This window comes from Lepidochelys kempii, chromosome 2 (assembly GCF_965140265.1).
Source record: "Lepidochelys kempii isolate rLepKem1 chromosome 2, rLepKem1.hap2, whole genome shotgun sequence".
In the NCBI taxonomy this organism is placed as follows: domain Eukaryota; kingdom Metazoa; phylum Chordata; order Testudines; family Cheloniidae; genus Lepidochelys; species Lepidochelys kempii.
Genome location: NC_133257.1, coordinates 25,019,866 through 25,043,984, shown reverse-complemented (window position 1 = coordinate 25,043,984; position 24,119 = coordinate 25,019,866). Strand labels below are relative to the sequence as shown.

The window sequence follows — 24,119 nt, the reverse complement described above, 5'->3', positions numbered from 1 at the left end:
GCTGGGGATATAACTGTATAGGCAGGGAGCTGTGCATCTGGAAAAACCCTGGTCAGGAGGGAGAGAGATGCAGTTTTCTCCCCAGGAGAGCTGACAGCTGAAGAGTCGGGAGCCTGGAGGAGGTGCCCTTGAGGGATCATAGAGAGGGGGAATACAGGTGCAGTTGCCCTGAACTGTGACAACCTCAGAAAGGATAATTTCCCTAGTAGAAAACTTAATGGACAAGTGCTAGGAGTGGTTTCTTCCCAGGGAGTTAGTGACTAGTTTTTGGTTTCTCAACCAAAAAGCTCAATTTTTCCTTTAAGTAATGCTAATTATGATTGCTCTGCCAGTCCATGTTTTGCCTGGTAAGGAAATGAGAGATTGTTCTGGATTAGCATAAAACAGACAAATGTGCAAGCAAAGACCTACTCATGCAAATATGTAAATGTTAAATACAGTGTATATTTGCTGGAAGCTTGAATATGATAAATGCATACACATGTGAATTTCAATGGGCTGAATATAGTATACGCTTTTTACTGTCCTGTTAGTTTCAGAGACCAGCGGAAATGCTCTCACATTTTTCTTCAAATAGGGCAGAATGTGGTCCCCAGTACAAAAAATGTCCTTGATGCCATCTTGAGTAATATGAGGAGTTACATTTGTGTGATACTCTAATACTGTGATGAAGGCTGGTTTCTTGTGATAGTTACAGTTGAGTTGCGAAGTATCAGTGGCTAGACAGTAGGTGACTCTTCGATCACTCTTCAAAGGCCTCTGGAAACAAGATTCCCCCACCTTCACTAAGTTTTATGAGTAAACTTTGCTCTGTGAATCAGACCTGTCTCTAAGTAGCTCTTGAGCAATTCTTTTTATAGCTACTTAGCTAGAGAAACCATGTTTGTGTTCTTGATCCACAGGGCTGAACACTGAAACACTTTCAGAATGCCAGAGTCCAAACATCTGCTCTGTGTAATTAAAAATAGATGCAGTAAATGTATATGGGGCTTATACATCATGATTAACACTAGGTCTTTTAAAAAAATGTCTTTATTTTGTTCCATTCAGTTAGGAGCATGTTCAGAGTAGTGGGCTAGCCCTGTGGCCTAATGGTAGTGCTATACGTTGCTATGCAGGAGGGTTGGTTTCCCTTTCTGGTGTCACACCCCAAGCCTGTTAGGCCCAGAAGTAGTGCAAATAATTCCCCCCACACACCTTGGGAAAGGAGAGGTTTCAGACACGTGTCACATAATGTAATGTCTGGAATAACAGTTATTTCCCATTCCCATTTGATACTTGTAGGTAAATGCTGACTATTGCTTGATACTAGTGCCTTTTTAACTCATATCAACACCTTATGTAGGTGCAAAGAATTGTCAGAGCCTGATTCTCCATTTATGCCGGCGTAACTCCATTCATTTACTTTTATACCAATAGAAGTGAAAGGTTGATCAAACCCACTCTGTACATATAGATATATTTATGCTGTTTCAGTATTGTACTTTCAGATGACTGTGTAGCTTAAAAAATGGACACAGAACACTGATAATTCCAGGGTCTTTCAATAAAAAGTGCAGGCTTTTTCTTCCAAGCAAGATGACAGCTGTTACTGTGCAGCTGGAAAATATCAGAGCTGTAAGCAAAGACATATTTTAGTTTACTGTATTTCACAATGCATAGAAGGCTTATCGTCAGTGGGTTTTGCTTTAAATACTCTCATTTGATTTCTATGTGGTTTTTAACTTAAAAGTATTCATTTTGATGGTGTTCGTAAAGTTGCCGTTTAAACCATAATATGGACTTGGGGGAGGGGGAGCAATCTGGTTTTAGGATCAATATTGCAAATCAGAAAAGTTGCTACATTAGTATTTGTGTATAGTTTTAGGTAAAACCCTTATTTAAGGCTTGTCTGTGACCCAGTAATGGCATCAATAACATCCTCAGCTGACTTATTTGCCTTTTGTGGGTTTCAAAAGGAAATAGTGTGATGCTAAGGCATGCTAATATCACCCTGAGAGGAAGGATTTACTAGTGTTTAGGGCCCTGCTCTGGTGACCCAGATTCAATTCCCTCCTTGGCCACAGACTTCCTGTGTGACCTTAGACAAGTCACCTAGTCTCTCTGTGCCTCAGTTCTCCATCTATAAATAGGGATAATAGCACTGCCCTACCTCCCAGGGGCATTTTGAGGATAAATACATTAAAGGTTGTGAGGTGCTGCAATACTGGGGACCATATAAATATCTTAGACTAGATTAGTTAGTCAGGAATAACTATTGTTCATATAGCATTGATTTGTCTTTGTGCCAATACTTTAAACTGTTCTACCTTTTTATGCTACTTGTTTCCTGAGGACAGCCCCTGTGTGCCTGCACAGAGCCCCACTGAAGTCAATGGGACTATTCTTAGGGTGAAATTTTGGTGCCATTGAAGTAAACGGCAACACTTCCGTTGATTTCAGTGGAACCAGAATTTCACTCACAGCGCATAAAGTTAAATATGTGTGTAAGTCTTTGCAATAGGAGCCCAAATTCCCCCCCCCCCCGCCCCACCCTCTGTGACGTGCTCTATAGAGTGGTTCTTGTGCTTTCTTCATAGTTGTTATGGATAAATAGCACTATTTCACTAGGAGGGTGGTGGAGCACTGGAGTGGGTTACCTAGGGAGGTGATGGAATCTCCATCCTTAGAGGTTTTTAAGGCGTGGCTTGACAAAGCCCTGGCTGAGATGATTTAGTTGGGGTTGGTCCTGCATTGAGCAGGGGGTTGGACTAGATGACCTCCTGAGGTCTCTTCCAACCCTGATATTCTGTGCTTCTATAAAAAATGCAATAGTTGTCAGTAAAATTATTCATTAAAAGTGAAAAGTAATAAATAAGAATGCAGTTAACTTCTACAAAATCTCTGCCTGTTGTTCTGTAATACATAAAATAGATAAACAGATAAATATAAAAGAAGCTATCAGTTACGTTAATTTGGGAAAATGTCTAATCATAAAGCTACTGTGGTCAGTCCAGATACTCTCACGTGGGCTTTTGCCACCCATACTAAATGTGTAAGAAGCAATTGCTGGGTTTGCTTTCAAAATGGTGGGTGGGATTTTGCAGCTGTCAGATCTCTGATAATGAAGCTCCTCCATTGACAGTTGCTGAGATCAGTTTCCCATAGAAAAGAAAGTAGCGGCTGTGTGTTACATAGTGTTGTGTGGAAACTGTTTAGATGCTGACTTCTAAATGGCAAGCCCTGTACCTAGTATGTAGCGTCGAGAAGATGTAGTTCCATAACCAGTGGAAGTTAAGAGGAACGGCACCACAAAAAACCTGCAGCTGAATCCATCAAGTGGTGTTAACGAATCTTTGGCAGTGGGCTTTCCCAAAATAATGCAGTAATGTCAAGCATATTAAAGGTAATGTGCGAGAATTAGTCTCAGCTCATGCCAAAGTGTTAACATTTAATTTTATTGACACACTGAGGCATGCGTTCCTGTGTTTAGCAGATTATACTGAGAATTACATCTGCTTCTCCTCCTGTTTGTTTTCCACTGTAACTGAAAATTCTCCATGTGCTGGGTTTAAAATGGTCTTTGATATTGTTTCTTTTTTCTGCTTTTCTTTCTTTCCCTAGCCGAAAATGAAAATGGTCAGTTGCCAATTTGTGTTTGTATTCTCTGCCTTTCAACAGACTCGCCACCATAACCTTTTATAATTAGGCATAATATTTATTGGGGTGTAGGCGAATTGTGTGGCAGTCAGACCCTAACATGTTTCATAGAAAGGAGTCCTTTCCTCCTCTGGTTATATAGATTCTCTGCAAAGGTTATTAATAATGTGATTTGACCCACAGGCTCAGACTGCATGAAGAAAAGATAATTAAAGATCGAAGGCATCATCTCAAGACATATCCAAACTGTTTTGTTGCCAAAGAATTGATTGACTGGCTGATTGATCGCAAAGAGGCCTCAGACAGAGAGACAGCAATTAAACTTGTGCAGAAATTATTGGATTGCAGTATTATCCATCATGGTGAGTGAAACAGCAGCAGCCACAATTATTTTAAGTTTTTTTTCTTGATAACTGTGATGCAATTAACGGTAACTCCTGACCCTGCTTCTCCAGTTGAAGAAGGTCCCTGATTATTCTGCTGTATGTGGGTGAGACAGGGTTCAGGCATTCCCATGGAAAAGGGAGTCCTTACATCCTGTGCCCTGCTTATCTCTGCTCCATGGGGACTCCCGTACATGCCAGTGTACAGGGGTGACTAAATAGAGATGTAAGGGTGGAGCCTGCAGAGCCATGGCTACTCAGATCCATTGTCCATTTCCCTCTGTAAAGGGGGATGCAGTTGCTTCAGACAACACTGTTGCCTTAGTGCAGGGGTGGGCAAACTTTTTGGGCCGAGGGCCACATCGGGGTTGCGAAACTGTATGGAGGGCTGGGTAGGGAAGGCTATGCCTCCTCAAACAGCCTGGCCCTCACCCCCTATCCGCCCCCTCCCAATTCTGCCCCATGACTACCCCCCTCAGAACCACCAACCCATCCAATCCCCCCTGCTCCTTGTCCCCTGACCCTCCCCTCTCGGGACTCCCTGCCCCAACCAACCTCTGGGACCCCACCCCCAGCCAACCCCCCCTGCTCCCTGTCTCCTGACTGCCCCGACCCCTATCCACACCCCCACCCCTAACCGCCCCCTGGGACCCCACCCCCTATCCAACCCCCCCTGTTCCCCGTCTCCTGACCACCACCTCCCGGGATCCCCTAACTGCCCCCCCCAGAACCCTCCATCCAACTCCCTCCCCACCTGCTTCCTGTCCCCTGACTGCCCTGACTCCTATCCCCGCCCCCACCCCCTGACAGGCCCCCCGGGACTCCCATGCCTATCCAACCCCCCTCTTCCCCGCCCCTTGACCAACACCCCCCCCGAACCTCCACCCCATCTAACTGCCCCCTGGCCCCTGACTGCCCCCCAGGACCTCCTGCCCCTTATCCAACCCCCGCTCCCTGCCCCCTTACCATGCCGCTCAGAGTGGCAGGAGCTCGCAGCCGCGTAGCCTGGCCAGAGCCAGCCCCGCCACCGAGAGCGCTGGCAGCATGGCGAGCTGAGGCTGCGGGGGAGAGGGGACAGCAGGGGAGGGGCCGGGGGCTAGCCTCCCCGGCCGGGAGCCCAAGAGCCTGGCAGGACAGTCCCGCAGGCCGGATGTGGCCCGCAGGCCGTAGTTTGCCCACCTCTGCCTTAGTGGCTAAAGAATGACTGCACCTCTAGTGTCCTGCAGCAGACAGGGATTTTGTTGTCTGTAGAATGCCTCTGTGTGCTAACATCTAACTACATGAACTTGGGGCTGCTGGAGGGGAGGATTTCTCACTTAGTGAATGAAGTGACTGTAGTGAAACATATTAGATGCAACATCCTTTCTTTATAAACTGAAGCTGTTCTGTACTTTCTCTCTTGTTCTGTATCATGGTGTCCCTGTAGCTTCATTTCTAGAATAATGATGTATTGGAAGTTACATGCATTATTTGTGACATGTGGACACAAACCACTATCAAATCACAATAGTAATGTTTATATACTCATTTTACACCTGTATAAAGTATAGGTGCAAAATGACTACAGTGTTCAAGTCAGTGGAGAATCAAGCCCTTTTGTTTCAAGTGCACAGTGTTGTCCAGTTAAAAAGTCAACATATGAAATTGCAGTTTTCCCATCTCTTTATAACAGGAAATAGAGGAAGTTTTGTAATTGACAAAAGTTGCCTTTCTCCAGAGGCATCTGTAAGTGCCTGAGCACTACTGCAACTGTCAGCAATGCATAAACAATACCTTAATTAAAGGGATAAGTTTGCAGCTGGAATGTGTGCGACTACTACACATTCTGCTTGATTCAGAAATTAAAATTCTGCGTCTTTATGGAACCTGGGAATCGAGGTAGATAATTAAAGAACAGATACAAAGTAATTATAGGGGCTCCAAATCCTGATTGCTTTATCCTCTATTGAAGAAATGTCAGTGAATAGTTTACATGGAGGTCAGAGTAACTTAATTTAATTGAGCAATGGAAACTTTATATGTGAAAGTTTGTTTAAATCTTTAATAAAACTTTAAAATGTTTTCCACCTCAGAACATAATCCAAGCCCACTCCTTTCAGCTAGGTAAGTCAACGAGAAAGGGCAGGAGTCCTTGACAAAAAAATATGTTAAAAAAAATTAAGTACTGCCACTCTGAACTCTAGGGTGCAGATGTGGGGACCCACATAAAAGACCCCTTAAGCTTATTCTTACCAGCTTAGATTAAAAACTTCCCCAAGGTACAAACTTTGCCTTGTCCTTGAACAGTATGCTGCCACCACCAAGCATTTTAAACCAAGAACAGGGTAAGAGACCACTTGGAGACGTCTTTCCGCCAAAATATCCCCCCAAGCCCGACATCCCCTTTCCTGGGGAGGCTTGAGAATAATATCCTAACCAATTGGTTACAAAATCATCAAAGACCCAAACCCCTGGATGTTGGAACAATGGAAAAATCAGTAAGGTTCTTAAAAGAAATTGCAGTTTTCTGAAATTGCAGTCTTAAAAGAAGGTTTTATTTAAAAAAAAAAAGAAAGGTAAAAATCATCTCTGTAAAATCAGGATGGAAAATATTTTACAGGGTATTCAGATTCAAAACACAGAGGATCCCCCTCTGGGCAAAACCTTAAAGTTACAGAAAACAGGAATAAACCTCCCTCTTAACACAGGGAAAATTCACATAAAACAAAAGATAAACTAATCCGCCCTGCCTGGCTTACCTGTACTGGTTGCAATATTGGAGACTTGGATTAGGATGGGTTGGAGAAGATGGATTTCTGTCTAGCCTCTGTCCCAAGAGAGAACAACCACGTAAACAAAGAGCACAAACAAAAGCCTTCCTCCCCCCCCCAAAAGATTTGAAAGTATCTTGTCCCCTTTTTGGTCCTTTGGGTCAGGTGCCAGCCAGGTTAGCTGAGCTTTTTAACCCTTTACAGGTAACAGGATGTTGCCTCTGGCCAGGAGGGATTTTATAGCACTGTATACAGAAAGGTGGTTACCCTTCCCTTTATATTTAGGACAAGTACAAAATTGATATTTTCAAGGATTTTCATTCATTGGCTTCAAAGTTAATGTTATTGCTGTTTCAAGAATGTTCTAATGTAGGACAAGTTCAGATAGCCTAATAAGCCAGGTTCCACAGGGGCTTCTTATGCCACCAGCAGTAAGTTAACACAGTAATGTAATGTTTAATGCTGATGCACTAGTGCCATATGGGTGGAGTATGAGTCTGTGCATGCTGACTGAGAGCTCTGTGGTAATAATAGCTTGACTGGAATGTCCCCCACTTTATTCTATCTTAGTTGGAGCTCATTTCAGTCCACTGTCTCCAATTTAACAAGACTTTCATCAACTGTTCCCCTAAAAACGTTTTCCAACTCTCAATACATTCCCCATTGCCTTTCCCACTCCCCAGCTGGCATGGCAGAGCAATTTGAGAAGTGGAGAAGGAAGGTCATACAGTGAATCTTAGACCTTATTATATGTCTTTGCACAAGTCTCAGGTTTGCTTGATCCAGCCATGGATTAATGCAAATGAAAGTCATTGGTTAGCCAATCCTTAAATTTACTGATTCAGGATTTTTAAGAAACACCTGATTTAATAATAGAATCATAGAAGATTAGGGTTGGAAGAGACCTCAGGAGGTCATCTTGTCCAACCCCCTGCTCAAAGCAGGAGCAACACCAACTAAATCATCCCAGCCAGAGCTTTGTCAAGCTGGGCCTTAAAAACCTCTAAGGATGGAGAAACCACCACCTCCCTAGGTAACCCATTTCAGTGCTTCACCACTCACCTAGTGAAATAGGCCTCCCCACTGTAACTTGAGACCATTGCTCCTTGTTCTGTCATCTGCCACCACTGAGAACAGCCAAGCTCCATCATCTTTGGAACCCCTCTTCAGGTAGTTGAAGGCTGCTATCAGATCCCCCCTCACTCTTCTCTTCTGCAACAAGGGCACACTACTGACTCATATCCAGCTTCTCATCTACTGTAATCCCCAGGTCCTTTTCTGCAGAACTGCTGCTTAGCCAGTCGGTCCCCAGCCTATAGTGGTGCATGGGATTCTTCCATCCTAAGTGCAGGACTCTGCACTTGTCCTTGCTGAACCTCATCAGATTTCTTTTGGCCCAACCCTCCAATTTGTCAAGGTCACTCTGGACCCTATCGCTACCCTCCATCCTATCTACCTCTCCCCTGAGCTTAGTGGCATCTGCAAACTTGCTGAGGGTGCAAAATCACAAGGTTTTACCAGATAGGTGTCTTTTGCTATGCATCGCTATTGCAGCATCCATTGAAATGAATGGCTGGCAGGCTCCAAAAGATTAGAGATTCTGTTCGGATAATTATCTAAAAGTTTGGATTCCAAAAGATACCACTCAGCCTTTCATGTGTAGGGTCATATTTGTACAATAAACAATTTTGGGGTGGAGGAGGCAGGACTATGCTCTGCATATGCCTGTTCTGTTTTTAAGTTCACTAATGATGATTGGTATCTTGTTCTGATTGTGTTAGGTCTTCAACATAAGTGTGATCATTTCTGATGTCACTTATTTTATGTTTCAGTTTGTGATGAGCATAAGGAATTCAAGGATGTCAAACTTTTCTACCGCTTTAGGAAAGATGATGGAACATTCCCACTGGATAACGAGGTGAAGGTGTTCATGAGAGGACAGAGGCTATATGAAAAGTATGTTGTATGCAAAACCATAGCATGTTGACAGTATTAGCTTCCTTGTAACATCTTCTTTCACATTAGATAGCAAATTCTCCTGTCTTGAATTGTAAATGCTTGAATAGTTCCCAATATGATGAGGCTCCAATTCTCACTGGAACCTTAGCACACTATCACATAATAAATAATAATGGCTGATTTGGCATTTAAAAGTGTAAACCTGGGTCTTAAAACTGTCAGATTGTGGCCTTAATAGTAGACTTAATTTTAGTTAACAAGAAAAACTAATCTTCACTGAGTCAGCCTCCACTATTTCCACAGAAGAAAGATTATATTAAAAGAAGTTACAAAAACAGTCCAGAACATTTAATTAAGAGTTGAAACAGATGGTTATGCTGAGATACTGGATATCCCACTGGATTACTTGGGTCAAATAACTGAGAAGTTTAACCAGATTGTCCACTGTAGAATTAATTTAATTTTCATTCAAGGCACAGGAGGTTGTAACATGGTAGTTTCAGGCAGAATGAATAATATGTTGACATTGATTGTGCAAAAGTGCGAACAGATGTATTATTTATTAAGATGCTTGAAGTAGTATTCCAGAGTGGCTCTAGCTTTCAGGCAGTACACATGTGATTACCTAAGGCAGCAAGGTCCAGATCCTTAGAAGTATTTAGGCACTCAATTGCAATGAGATGGTGCTATCTTAAAGGTGCCTAGATACCTTTAAGGAACAAGCATACAGCAGCCATGTGAGCCACTGTGTTCACTTTGTGTTGCATCAATATTGTTTCCCTGTTAGAAAAAAGTTTTAAATGAAAAGTTCATACAGAGAAAGCTATTAAAGGCAAGAATAAAAACCCCATTAGCATAAACCCCATTCCAGCAACTCCATCTGTACTTACGTGCCCAAGGGGCCAAAGAATCTCCAAATAGCTGTCCCTCCTTCTGCTTGGCCCGCAGAGGAAGAAGGCAGTGGAGGAGTAGTGGGATGCACCCAAAGGGAGAGGCAAAGGATCAACAAGGAAGGAGAACCTGCCAAATCCTCAGTGGGAGGTGAACTTTACTGCCATGCAGCAGGGAGAGTAGCTGGCAACTCCTCTGAAGCACTTACTTGCCCTACAGTTTGTATCAGAACAGTCATCCTCAGGAGCAGTGCATGCTGGGTAGCAGTTTGTGCCAGCAGCTAACATTGTAAATGGACAGACACCTTAAAGGTATTAGAGGGGAAGTGCGACTAGGAACTTGGGTCAAGAGAGATGCAAAGCCACCAGGGAACTGGGGAGGGTGTAGCGGGTGAGAGCAATACGGTCTTTGCATCAGCTGTGAGCCAGAGGTAAGGCTGGAGACACTTCATAGCTGCATGCGCATGCAGGGTTGGGTGAGGGGAACAATTTGGGGTGCAGCCTGTAAACAAGCCTTATGCTTTGTCATCCATGCACCATGCGGTGCTGATATAAAATGTTGTGGAGTTATCCTGTGTATCCTATTTAGTGAAGGACTTTTGACCATGAATGTCTTCCTTTTATTGCTTTTTGGCAAAACTTCTTTGACATACAGAAGCCAGAACACAAAAGTCTTTGATTTTTAATTGAAAGAAGCAAATTACAGGGCAAACTCTATTTTGAATACAGTAATTGACCACTCGAGATTGTTTTCTCAGATAGAGGAGAACTGTGAGATTTCACTGTTGTGGCCAGATTTAGAAGTTGCAACTTGGAACTTAGCCTTGGAACTCAGGAAAACAGTGGAATACAGACACCTCAAAAGCTCACATTTTTATTCTATTTTTTTCAACGCCTTGTAGAGGGCAGAAGAAACAGCTAATAAAAACATTTATCTGAATTATTTTTAGGATCATAGTTGGTAGAGTTGGGAAAGGTCCAGAATCCATCCCTTGGCAAAGTTTCCTTTCTTTATTCCCTTAAAAAACAAGTCATGCGGTGGCCTAGACACTTCAGAACCAAATGAAGGCATCAGAATAAATAAAAAATGTTTCCATGAAGCATGCACCAATGCAATCACATTGTACTAGTTACCCTTCACCCATCTACCAAATCCCTCTCCCCCGCCCCATATGGCATCACTCGTCATTTTTTGCCTATTCCTAGATTGTGAGCTGTTCAGGGCAGAGACCACAGGTTAGAGTCTCAGCTGGTGCAAAATCAATGGAGCAATGCTGATTTGTACCAGTTTAGGATCTGGCCCCGTGTCTTTTATGTGCTCTGTAAATCACCTAGTGCATTACAAGCACTGAATAATAGTTAAATAATTAATAATAAAGGACAGCACACAGTCCCCTGACAGAAAAAAATAAAATGAGTTACCAAACCAACACAACTCTTAATCCTCACCAAAAGGCCTAACAGTATGATGTGGTGTTCTTCACAGAAATAGTGCTTTGTTGTTAGGTTCCAATTATATTCTGTGGACTCTTTTTAGATTTTGAAAATACGCAGGAAAGCACACTGGTTAGAAAAAAGGTTCACATTTGCAAACTCGAATATCTCAGGTTAGGCACCATAAATTTATTTAGGTTCTTTAAATACAATTTGTGGTGCCTCTATTTAATCAACAGAGTTTGAAAATTTTGGCCTAAGCTTCTTGGTCCGTTGTTCAACAACAAAGCAATGTGCTTTGATTCACCATAATTAGAAATAATTTTTCTAATTATGGTGATCAAAAAGGAAAGATGTGAATTGTACTGTTTAAGGGAGAAATATGATTAAGCAGATTTTTTTCTGAACAGTGATCCAAAATTTCTGATTTAGCAAAATGCCTTAGTGCCTCTGTCCTGTATAGGCTTGCCAACTTTCTACTCGCACAAAACCAAATACCCTTGCCCTGCCCCCTGCCCCGCCCCTCACCCAAGGCCCCACCCCTGCCCCGCCCCTTCTCCGAGGCTTTGCCCCCTCTCATGCCATCCCCACCGTCACTCGCTCTCCCCACCCTCACTCACTCACTTTTTTTCACTGGGTTGGGGCAGAGGGTTGGGGTGCAGGAGGAATGAGGGCTCCAGTTGGGGATGCAGGCTCCTGGGTGGGGCTGGGGATGAGAGGTTTGGGGTGCAGGAGGGTGCTCTGGGCTGGGACCAAGAGGTTCAGAGGGCGGGAGGGGGATCAGGGCTGGGGCAGGGGGTTGGGGCTCAGGAGGGGGTGAGGGGTGCAGGCTCCGGGTGATGCTTACCTCAAGCAGCTCCCGGAAGCAGTGGCATGTCTCCCCCTCTGGCTCCTAAACAGAGGCACGGCCAGGTGGCTCTGGGCACTGCCCTGTCCGCAGACGCTGCCCCTGCAGCTCCCATTGGCCACAGTTCCCAGCCAATGGGAGCTGCAGAGCTGGTGCTTGGGGCGGAAGCAGCATGTGGAACCCCCGGGCTGCCCTAAGCGTAGGAGCCAGATGGGTAGACATCCTGCTGCTTCCAGGAGCCATGCAGACCCAAGGAAAGCAGGGAGTCTGCTCTAGCCCTGCTGCGCTGCCGACCGGACTTTTCATGGCCCGGTCAGTGGTGCTGACCAGAGCTACCAGGGTGCCTTTTCGACAGGGCGTTCCAGTTGAAAACTGGGCACCTGGAAACCCTAGTCCTGTATCATGGCTTGACAAAGACTGTTTTACTGCCGTATAATGTTTAACGTCTAAGCTTTTTCTGTAGAATGCTTCCTGGCAATGGCAACTATTTCTTGCTTGCTGTAGGAAAAAAAACAGGTGGTACCTTATTTCTGGAGGGCTTAGCAGTTGGCATCAGTTTTGCGGTGCCTATACTCGCTGGTCCCAGATTTGAAGCTTGGCAGAGCTAGCTCAGCCCTTTAGATAAGCAGATACACTTACAGTTGGTTGTGTGGGCTGTTTCACCAAGGGCCTAGCTCGTCTGCATCATCCAAGTCCTAGGTCCTGTGGCACTTCTTGTAATAGTCCAGGTTTGCTTTCTCTTTTTCTTCCTTTACTGTCTGCTGTGTACTGGCTGCCGCTCTCCACCCCGAAGACAGATACGCTTCATTGGTGATATGTTCATAAAGTGCTTGAGATGAGAGGTGCTGTAAAATAATGTGTGCCTTTTGAATCCCTCCAGGAAGCAAAGTTCTAGAGTTGTAGAGGTATAATAAGTGCCTAGATATAGAGTATACCTATAGAGAGAGAGTGTATGTGTATGTAATAGTTGTGTAGTATAGGCATTTCCATACTGCAGCCTTATTATACAAATAAGGACATGCATGAGTTGAAAGGCTGATGATGAGTGTTTTGTCATATTTAAAAGACAGAATTGTCAAACTACCAGAAGAAGGATTAAACTGAAATATAGAACAGTCATGTGTAAATGCAGCTTCTCTTCTCACATATATCATATATAAGATTTGGAAGGTTGCTGAAACTCCGTGCCTGTGACCCTTTAAAATAAACTGGACAACACACTAGAAAATATATTGTAAGGAAGAGTCCTGCAGTGGTTGGGGGGATGGACTAGATAACATCACCTCATAGGTCTTCTCTACCTGAAAGGTTCACCATACCCCTCCTTACCATGTGCATCATTTGCACGCTAACACGACAGTTCAGATTTGAAAATGTGTGATCTGTGAAAAGCAATAGATACAGCTGTTTACATTCAGTGCGAGTAACAATTTCTGCGTGGATCAGTGGCACAATTTTATTTTGATGTAAACTGAAGAATACAAGCTGAGATTTTGAGTTTTAGAAGTTGCTAAGCACCTATAAGTCTCATTTGATATACTTTACATTCAAAAGCTACAGTATTGGTACCAGTGTAAAAAGACCTAGTTCTGTGACTGAAGTAAACTTTTTTTATACAGCACTGCTGGAGAAATAGTAATACTGAGGTGGCTGAAGGAAGAATATTGTTTGACTCACTGATGAGAACTCCTGCCATATAGCACTTATGTAGAGGATATAAGGTTTCTTACTATTGCCAATATTTCATACCTTTTATCAAAATGCCCGCAATTCTTACTTCAAAGTGGTGAAGCAATGCTAAATATTGACCTAAGAAAGTTAATCTGAATCCGGCACTGTGACCGGGGTCCTAGTGGGGGCCAGCTATGGTCACTCTATTAGGGTGAACTGCTAAGAATGGGGCAGCCAAACCTCCAAAAGCTGGTGGATATTCCAATACACCTCTACCCAGATATAACGCGGTCCGCGGGAGCCAAAAAATCTTACCATGTTATATGTGAAGCCCCATTATATCGAACTTGCTTTGGCCCCCCTGCTCCTTGTCCCCTGACTGCCCCCTCCAGTGACCGCCCCCCGTCCCTAATCACCCCCAGGATCCCACACCCTACCCAACCCCCCTGCTCCCTGTCCCTGACTGCCCCGACCTCTATCTACACCCCTGCCCAGCACTCACCGGCACCGGCGGGAAGTGGAGCAACGTGGCCCCAGCCCGCTCCATTCTGCCAGCTCCCGGTCGTGGCACTCCGCTTCCCGCTGCCGGTGAGTGTAGGGAGGTTGGGGAAAGGACGCCCCCTACACTCACTGGCAGCGGGAAGCGGAGCGCCACGGCTGGGAGCTGGCGGAATGGAGTGGGCTGGAGCCGGGCTGCTCCACTTCCGCTGCTGCCAGTGAGTGCGGGGAGGGATCCCTTTCCCCAAGCCCCCTCCCCCGAGCAACACGGCTGGGGCTGGGGCGAGGGAAGTGGAGCGGGCTGCTCCTGGCCTCCCCGCTAATCCCCCGGGCCACTCTGGGCCTGCGGGGCCCCCAAAAGTGCCCCCCCCCACTCCTGCCTCCAAGACCCTGCGGAGTGGGGGGGTGGAGGCCTGCTTTACTGCGTTGTATGTAAACCTGTGTTATATTGGGTCGCATTATATCGGGGTAGAGGTGTACTTAGATTCACTAAGCCAGCATAAACCAGTTTCTTTATTACCTTACTGGTTACTCAGAAGTCTAAACAACACAGTTCCCTTAAAGTGATCCAGCCTCAGGCCTCCATCCAGGTACCCACATCAAATATGATGAAAATTTTTGTAAATCTTATTTCATCATATAAAAGAAAAGGTTCTACCAGTCCCAAAGGATTGGACACATTACCTCCCAGATTAACAAATGTTTCAGATCTTACATGCCACAGCCAATTCTTATTAACTAAACTAAAATGTATTAAAAAACAAAAGAGAGAGATTATGGTTAAAAGATCCATATACATACAGACATGAGTTCAATTCATTTAGGTGCAGATTCATAGCAGAGATAGTAAGCTTCCTAGGTGCAAAGAGTTCTTTCAGAAATAGTTCATAGTTTATAGTCCAATGTCCAAATATCATATTCAGGACATACCAGCATAACTGGGACCTCAGTATTGCAACTCAGACTTCTCTGATGAAGTTTAAACAGATCTCAGATGACAGAATCAGGACCCAAAGATCTTTTATATAATTTCATGTCTTTTAAGAAGTTGGAATTCCTCAGGGAACAAAAGGTAATTAGGATGGCTTTGAAGGAGGTCCATCACCAGTACTTAGGTATACGAATTAACAGAAGGCTATTTGCTTGTTCCTCCACCATTCACAGTACATTTCAAAGAGAGATGAATACTGAGATATCCTGTGTTTACAATTAATTTACGTGACAGGATTTTTTTTGACCTCTGAATTATCAGAATACAGCATAGACAGGGACTGTTTATTACATTGTCCCCCCCTACTTATACATATGTAAATACACAAAAACACAAACATTATCTCCCCACATGTCTTCTGTGGGTTATTTATTTTGCAGGATGTTTAACCCTTTCTAGCCATGTGTCACACACACATTTTATTATTACCGTTCTTAAAAATCAGTGTCAAAGATCTGTTGATATTTGGTTAACCTTCATGTGGCTAGTTGCATTTACTGCATTGAAATATTATTCTCTCCTCCTTCCTCCCTCCCTCTGTTGAGTGAGAGCACCATTAATATTCAGAATCCAGAACAGCCTGTGCTTGCCAAAAAATATCTCCTGTCATCACAGGCAGATTTGTGCCTTCAGTGTATTATTTATGAGGAACGTGAATTAAGACAATAAGCAAGTTGCTGCATGAACAACAAAATTGATTAGTTCAGCAAGAAGGTTTCAAGATGTTTCTTATTCTGTCAACCTTTTGATTTAAGGTGAATATCTCCTATATCTGACACAGAAGCACTGAGAGTTGATCCCTCAATCCTTAGAAGGAGATGAAGTAAATTTCATCCTATATGAGCGCATATATCTGGATGAGAACAAAAGGACTCATTATTCACTATTGGTTATTTGCTAGCCATTCATTGCTTTCTTGTTTACAAAGTTCCAGTCACCCAGTCAGGGAGCAGAAACAATTTAATGAGTCTGAAGTGACCAATCTTACATGACAAATAACAGAATATTGGAAGAAAATAATGGACAGTGCTGAAGTTTTTCTGCACAAACTCTTCAGACAATTATAGTGAATAATAATGTGTCAGATTTAATGACCATTCATGAACAATTTACCCACAGAAAAAAAGGTCTAAATTCATCATAAAACATAATCACACCAAATTATTCGGCCAGCTCTACTGAAGAACTCAAGACTGGGAGTCTCACAGACTTTCAGAAGGGAACATCGTGATCATCTAGTCTGACCTCCTGCACATTGCAGGCCACAGAACCTCACCCACTCCTGAAATAGACCCCTAACCTCTAGCTGAGTTACTTTAAAGGCTTCAGGTTATAGAGAATTCACCATTTACACTTGTGTAAACCTGCAAGTGATCCATGTTCCATGCTGCAGAGGAAGGCAACCCACACCTCTCCCCCCCCACACCAGGGTCTCAGCCAATCTGATCTCAACCAATCTGACCTCAACCAATGAGCCGTTCAGCAGTGGGCAGGAGGCACTGGGAGAAGGGGGCAGAGTGGGGAAAGGAAGAGGCAGAATGAGGGTGGGGCTTTGGGGAAGGAGGCAGCACGGTGGGAGGTGGAGCACCCATCCAGAAAAATGAAATTCGGTGCCTGTGAGTTAGACCCTGAGCATGATACCTGGGAAACAATTCTCAGAGCCCTCCCCATCTAGCAGTGTGGGATTTTTGCTACTGGCAGTCACTGATGGGCCACATGCCATAGTAGGCATCCCCATCATACATTCCCCTCCATAAACTTATCAAGCTCAGTCTTTAAGCCAGCTAGGCTTTTTGCCCCCACTGCTCCTCTGATGGTTAGAAACCTTCATCTAATTTCAAGCCTAAACTTGTTGATGGCCAGTTTATATCCATTTGTTCTTGTGTCCACAATGGTGCTTAACTTTATTAACTCTTCTCTCTCCCTGGTACAGTATTTATCCCTCTGATGTATTTATTGAGATCAATCATATCCCTCCTCAGCCTTCTTTTGGTTATGCTAAACAAGCTAAGCTCTTCGAGTCTCCTCTCCTAAGGTAGGTTTTCTGTTCCTCGGATCATCCTAGTAGCCCTTCTCTGCACCTGTTCCATTTTGAATTAATCTTTTCTTCAACATGGGATACCAGAATTGCACACAGTAATCCAGATGAGGTCTCACCAGTGCCTTGTGTAATGATAGTAACACTTCTCTGTCTCTCTTGGAAATACCTCACATGATGCATCCTAGGACTGCATTAGCTTTTTTCACGGCCGCATCACATTGACAGCTCATAGACATCCTGTGATCAACCAGTACACCCCGGTCTTTATCCTCCTCTGTCACGTCCAACTGATAAGTCCCCAGCTTAGAGCAAAAATTCTTGTTGTTAGTCCCTAAATGTATGACCTTGCACTTTGCACTGTAAAATTTCATCCCGTTTCTCAAAAAGAAAAGGAGTACTTGTGGCACCTTAGAGACAAACAAATTTATTTGAGCATAAACTTTTGTGAGCTACAGCTTACTTCATCAGATGCATACCTGTAGCTCACGAAAGCTTATGCTCAAATAAATTTGTTAGTCTCCAAGGTGCCACAAGTACTCCTTTTCTTTTTGCGAATACAGACTAACACGGCTGCTACTCTGAAACCTGTCATCCCATTTCTGTTACTCCAGTTTACAAGGTCATCCAGATCTTCTTATATGATATTCCAGTCCTCCTCTATATTGGCTATACCTCCCAACTTTGTGTCATCTGCAAATTTTATTAGCACACTCTCACTTTTTGTGACAAGGTCACTAATAAAAATGTTAAATAAGATTGGTCCCAAGACCAATCCCTGAGGAACTCCACTAGTAACCTCCCTCCGGCCTGAAAATTCATCTTTCAGTATGACCTGTTGTAGTTTCTACTTTAGCCAGTTCCTTATCCACCTTTCAGTTTTCATATTAATCTCCATCTTCTCCAATTTAACTAACAATTTCCCATGTGGAACTCTATCAAATGCCTTACTGAAATCCAGGTAGATTAGATGTACTGCATTTTCTTTGCCTAAAAAATGAGTTATCTTCTCAAAGAAGGAGATCAGGTTTGTCTGGCACGATCTATCTTTTATAAAATCATACTGTATTTTATCCCAATTATAGTTCACTTCTATATCCTTAACTACTTTCTCTTTCAAAATGTGTTCCAATACCTTGCATGCAACTGAGGTCAAACTAACAGGCCTGCAGTTTCCTGGATCACTTTTTTTCCCTTTCTTAAAAATAGGAACAGTATTAGTAATTCTCCACTCACAGGGTACGACCTCTGAATTTTCAGATTAATTAAAGATGCTTGCTATTGGTCTTGCAATTTCATGTGCCAGTTCCTTTAATATTTTTGGATAGAGATTTGACTTCCACCTTGGATGTGGTAATTTCTATCTCCATATCCTCATTGCCATTAGCCTTCCTGCCACGACCCCTTAGATCTTCATTAGCCTCATTAAAAACTGAGGCAAAGTATTTGTTTAGGCGTTTGGGCCATGCCTAGATAACCTTCAATCTCCACCCCATCCTCAGTGCTTAGTGGTCCCACTTCTTCTTTCTTGTTTTCTTCTTAGTTATATGGCTATAGAACCTTTTACTGTTGGTTTTAATTCCCTTTGCAAGGTCTAACTCTGCTTGGCTTTTGGCAGTTCTCACTTTATCCCTTTATCACTTTCTGACCACCAAGAGATAGCATTCCTTGCTCATCCCTCCCATCTTCCATTCCTTGTAGGCTTTCTGCTTTGAGATGCTTGCTCATCCAACTTGGTCTGCAACCCTTCCCTACATTTTTTCCCCCTTGCTGGGGGTGCAGGCTTCAGATAGCTTCTGCAACTTTGACTTAAAGTAATTCCAAGCCTCCTCCACATTCAGATTCTTGAGTTCTTCAGTCCAGTCCACTTCCCTAACTGATTTCCTTGACTTATTAAAGTTATTAACTTTATTAAACTTATTAAAGTTAGCTCTTTTGAAATCAAAGATCCTGTTGCAGGGATATTTTTGTTTATCCTTCCATTTAGTTTTATAGAATCATAGAAGATTAGGGTTGGAAGAGACCTCAGGAGGTCATCTAGTCCAACCCGCTGCTCAAAGTAGGACCAGACCCAAGTAAATCATCCCAGCCAGGGGTTTGTCAAGCCAGGCCTTTAAAACCTCTAAGGCTGGATCCAGGAGTTTAAACTGGATTAACTCATGAGCAGTCAAACAAAGGTTGTCCTCTCCACCAAGCTCTTCTATGAGGTCCTCACTACTCACCAATACCAAATCTAAACAAGCATCACCACTTGTTGGATTAGCAACTATTTGGTGAAGAAATCTGTCAGCTATCTGCATTCCATAAGAACAGCCATACTGGGTCAGACTAATGGTCCATCTACTCCCATATCTTGTCTCCTGACAGTGGCCAATGCTAAATGCTTCAGAGGGAATGAACAGAACAGAGCAATTAGCGAGAGATCTGTTCCCTGTCATCCAGTCCCAGCTTCTAGCAGTCAGAGGTTTAGGGACACCCAGAGCAGAGGTTGCATCCCTGACCATCTTGGCTAATAACCATTGATGGACCTATCTTTCATGAACTTATCTAATTATTTTTTGAACCCAGTTATATTGTTTTTGTCCTTCACAACATCCCCTGGCAACAAGTTCCACAAGTTGACTGTGCGTTATGTGAAGAAGTACTTCCTTCTGTTTGTTTTAAACGTGCTGCCTATTAATTTCATTGGGTGACCCTGGTTCATGTGTTATGTCAAGAGATAAATAACACTTCCTTATTTACTTTCTCCAAACCAGCCATGATTTTATAGACCTCTATCATATTCTTCCTTAGTTGTCTCTTTATACATAAGAACGGCCATACTGGGTCAGACCATCTGGCTCACTGGTCTTCCACATTGGCCAATGCCAGATGCTTCAGAGGGAATGAACAGAACAGGCAATCATTGAGTGATCCATCCCCTTTCATTCATTCCCAGCTTCTGGCAATCAGAGTTTAGGGACACCCAGAGCATGGAATTGCATCCCTGACCATCTTGGCTAATAGCCATTGATGGACCTATCCACCGTGAACTTATCTAATTCTTTTTTAAATCCCGTTATAGATTTGGCCTTCACAACATCTCCTGGCAATGAGTTCTACAGATTGACTATGCATTGTGTGAAAAAGTACTTCCGTTTGTTTTAAATCTGCTGCCTATTAAGACTCCTGGTTCTTGTGTTATGTGAAGGAGTAAATAACATTTCCTTATTCACTTGCTGCACATCATTCACAATTTTATAGACCTGTATCATATTTCCTCTTAGTCGTCTCTTTTCCAAGATGAATAGTCCCAGTCTTTTTAATCTCTCCTCTTATAGAAGCTGTGCCCTTAATCACTTTTATTGCCCTTCTCTGTACCTTTTCTTATTCTAATATCTTTTTTGAGATGAGGTGACGAGAACTGCATGCAGTATTCAAGGTGTGGGTGTACCGTTGATTTATATAGTGGCATTTTGATATTTTCTTTCTTATTATCTATTCCTTTCCTAATGGTTCCTAATGTTCTGTTAGCTTTTTTGCCTACACTGCACATTGAGCAGACGTTTTCAGAGAACTATCCACAATGACTCCAAGATCTCTTTCTTGAGGGGTAGCAGCTAAGTTAGATCCCACCATTTTATATGTATAGCTGGGATTATGTTTTCCAGTGTGCATTACTTTGCATTTATCAACATTGAATTTCATCTGCCATTTTGTTACCAAGTCACCCAATTTTGTGAGATTCCTTTGTAATGCTTCACAGTCTGCTTTGGACTTAACTATCTTGAGTAATTTAGTATTGTCTGCAAACTTTGCCACCTCACTGTTTACCTCTTTTTCCAGATCATTTATGAGTATGTTGAAGAGCACAGGTCCAAGTACAGATCCTAAGGGGAACCCACTATTTCTCTCTCTGCACTGTGAAAACTGTCCATTTATTCTTACCCTTTGTTTCCTGTCTTTTAACCAGTTACTGCTCCATGAGAGGACCTTCCCTTTTATCCCATGACTTCTTTGCTTAAGAGCCTTTGGAGAGGGACCTTGTCAAAAACTTCCTGAAAGTCCAAGTATATTATATTAACTGGATCACCCTTCTCCACATACTTGTTGACACTATCATATAATTCTAATAGATTGGTGAGGCATGATTTCCCTTTATAAAAGCCATGTTGACTCATACACCACATATTGTGTTCATCTATCAGTCTGATAATTCTGTTCTTTACTATAGTTTCAGTCAGTTTGTCTGGTACTGAATTTAGACTTACTGACTGGTAATTGCCAGGATTACCTTTGGAGCCATTTTTAAACATTGGCGCCACATTAGCTTTCTGCCAGTCATCTGGTAAAGAACATGATTTAAGTGATAGGTCACATACCACAGTTGGTAGTTCTACAATTTCATATATTGATTCCTTCAGACCTTGGGTGAATGCCGCCTGGTCCTGGTGACTTATTACTGTTTAATTTATCAGTTTGTTCCAAAACCTCCTCTATTGACACCTCAATCTGGGACAATTCAACAGATTTGTCATCTAAAAAGAATGGTTCAGGTATGGGAATTTACCTCACATCCTCTGCAGTGAACATGGAGGTAAAGAATTCATTTAGCTTCTCTGTGACAGCCTTGTCTTTCTCAAGTGCTCCTTTAGTACCTCGATCATTCAGTGGCTTCACGACTTGTTTGGCACGCTTCCTGCTTCTGACGTATTTAAAAAAATTTTACTGATAGTGCTTGTGTCTTTTGCTAGCTGCTCTTCAAATTCTTTTTTGGCCTGCCGATTTATACTTTTACACTTGAGTTGCCAGAATTTATGCTCCTTTCTCTTTTCCTCCATAGGATTTGGACTTCCAATTTTTAAAAGATGTCTTTTTGTCTCTAACCTCCTTTAACCTATTTTAAATTTGGCTGATAAAGGTCTATATCCTCAGCTGCTGTAAACTGGTTTAGTTCTATTGAAGTCAGAGGATTTATGGTGACTTACACCAGCTGACAATCTTATTTCTGAATTTGTTAAACTGTCAGTTTCTCATGTCTGCTTGTTCACAAATTCTAATCCTTAGCAGTTCTATTCTGGGCTCAGAGAGAATGGTGTGAAATATTAAGCTGAGTGTTTTTCACTTGATATTTTTCCAGATTCTTTTGTGTCCCTGTAAATTCAGTCATTAGCATCTCTTTTGCAGGGATGTGTCTGTCTGCCTCTTTAATCAGCTAGACACAGTAATTATATATACATGTAAAAACAAGAATTTCTGTTTGGTTCCTGCAGAGCCTGGGCAACCAATTCTCATGCAACAGCTGGTTTGAAAAGGCTTGGTTGCTTGTTTTGTGTGTGTGTGTGTGTGTGTTTGATAGGCTGAGCAAGGCATGGAAGATGCTCCTTCACAGCTCCTTCTGTACTGGATGTTGCCAGACTATATGTTCAGGAGCTAAAACTTGCTTACCTGTATTTTAAAAAGAAAAGAAAAAAAACCCTGAAAGGAAGAATAAGGACTATGCAAATGTACAAGTGGTCTGGGTGCTCTGCATCTTATTCCTTGTGTTGTTATGTTACTGTTGTGACAGAATGCACCCCTATTCACACCTTATACACTATTGTCATAATCTTTTTACAAAATATGCCTTGTAAGGTATCATTTGAAAACTAATAACTTATTGGTCAATAATATGATGGTAAAACATATGTAACGATGTTATACGTGAACTTATAAGCATAAGATGAAATCATGACTGAAGTGCATTTACTAGACAAGTCTGGAGAGTGGGTAAACTTGTTTCTCAAAGTCAAAGGACAAGTTGACACCTCGCCAGGTGTCATCAAATCTGATGGGCCATCAGCTATCAAGTGACTTTCTTTGGCAAGGAAAGGAGGCAGGAACAAACAGATCTGCATCTTAATAAACAACTTAGCAACTCCTGCCCACCAGACTCCATGTCTCCTTACTTTCAACTGAAAAAAAACTTTATGAGGGGGTCTGAGCTATCAAAGTGAGGGGCAGTCAAGTTATCTCTCTCTGTGTCCATCTCCCTCCTTACACCTAAGAAGATAAAAGAAATAGCCATTGTACTTTGGAGGAGGAGTCTGGACCTGAAGATCATAGAATCATAGAATATCAGGGTTGGAAGGGACCCCAGAAGGTCATCTAGTCCAACCCCCTGCTCAAAGCAGGACCAATTCCCAGTTAAATCATCCCAGCCAGGGCTTTGTCAAGCCTGACCTTAAAAACCTCTAAGGAAGGAGATTCTATCACCTCCCTAGGTAACGCATTCCAGTGTTTCACCACCCTCTTAGTGAAAAAGTTTTTCCTAATATCCAATCTAAACCTCCCCCACTGCAACTTGAGACCATTACTCCTCTTTCTGTCATCTGCTACCATTGAGAACAGTCTAGAGCCATCCTCTTTGGAACCCCCTTTCAGGTAGTTGAAAGCAGCTATCAAATCCCCCCTCATTCTTCTCTTCTGCAGGCTAAACAATCCCAGCTCCCTCAGCCTCTCCTCATAACTCATGTGTTCCAGTCCCCTAATCATTTTTGTTGCCCTTCGCTGGACTCTCTCCAATTTATCCACATCCTTCTTGTAGTGTGGGGCCCAAAACTGGACACAGTACTCCAGATGAGGCCTCACCAATGTCGAATAGAGGGGAACGATCACGTCCCTCGATCTGCTCGCTATGCCCCTACTTATACATCCCAAAATGCCATTGGTCTTCTTGGCAACAAGGGCACACTGCTGACTCATATCCAGCTTCTCGTCCACTGTCACCCCTAGGTCCTTTTCCGCAGAACTGCTGCCTAGCCATTCGGTCCCTAGTCTGTAGCTGTGCATTGGGTTCTTCCGTCCTAAGTGCAGGACCCTGCACTTATCCTTATTGAACCTCATCAGATTCCTTTTGGCCCAATCTTCCAATTGGTCTAGGTCCTTCTGTATCCTATCCCTCCCCTCCAGCGTATCTACCACTCCTCCCAGTTTAGTATCATCCGCAAATTTGCTGAGAGTGCAATCCACACCATCCTCCAGATCATTTATGAAGATAT

At 43.0% G+C, this 24,119-nt stretch overlaps 1 protein-coding gene across 2 annotated transcripts in view; it reads left to right on the top strand.

Moving 5' to 3' along the window:
- The window catches only part of DEPTOR (DEP domain containing MTOR interacting protein), a 129,995-nt gene that overhangs the window by 40,710 nt on the left and 65,166 nt on the right, over positions 1 to 24,119 (top strand). For both annotated transcript variants that reach the window (XM_073330244.1, XM_073330243.1), the window contains exons 3-4: positions 3,823 to 4,001; positions 8,605 to 8,728. In XM_073330244.1, coding sequence (XP_073186345.1) covers positions 3,823 to 4,001; positions 8,605 to 8,728 — 303 coding nt within the window. The remainder of the gene's footprint in view (positions 1 to 3,822; positions 4,002 to 8,604; positions 8,729 to 24,119) is intronic.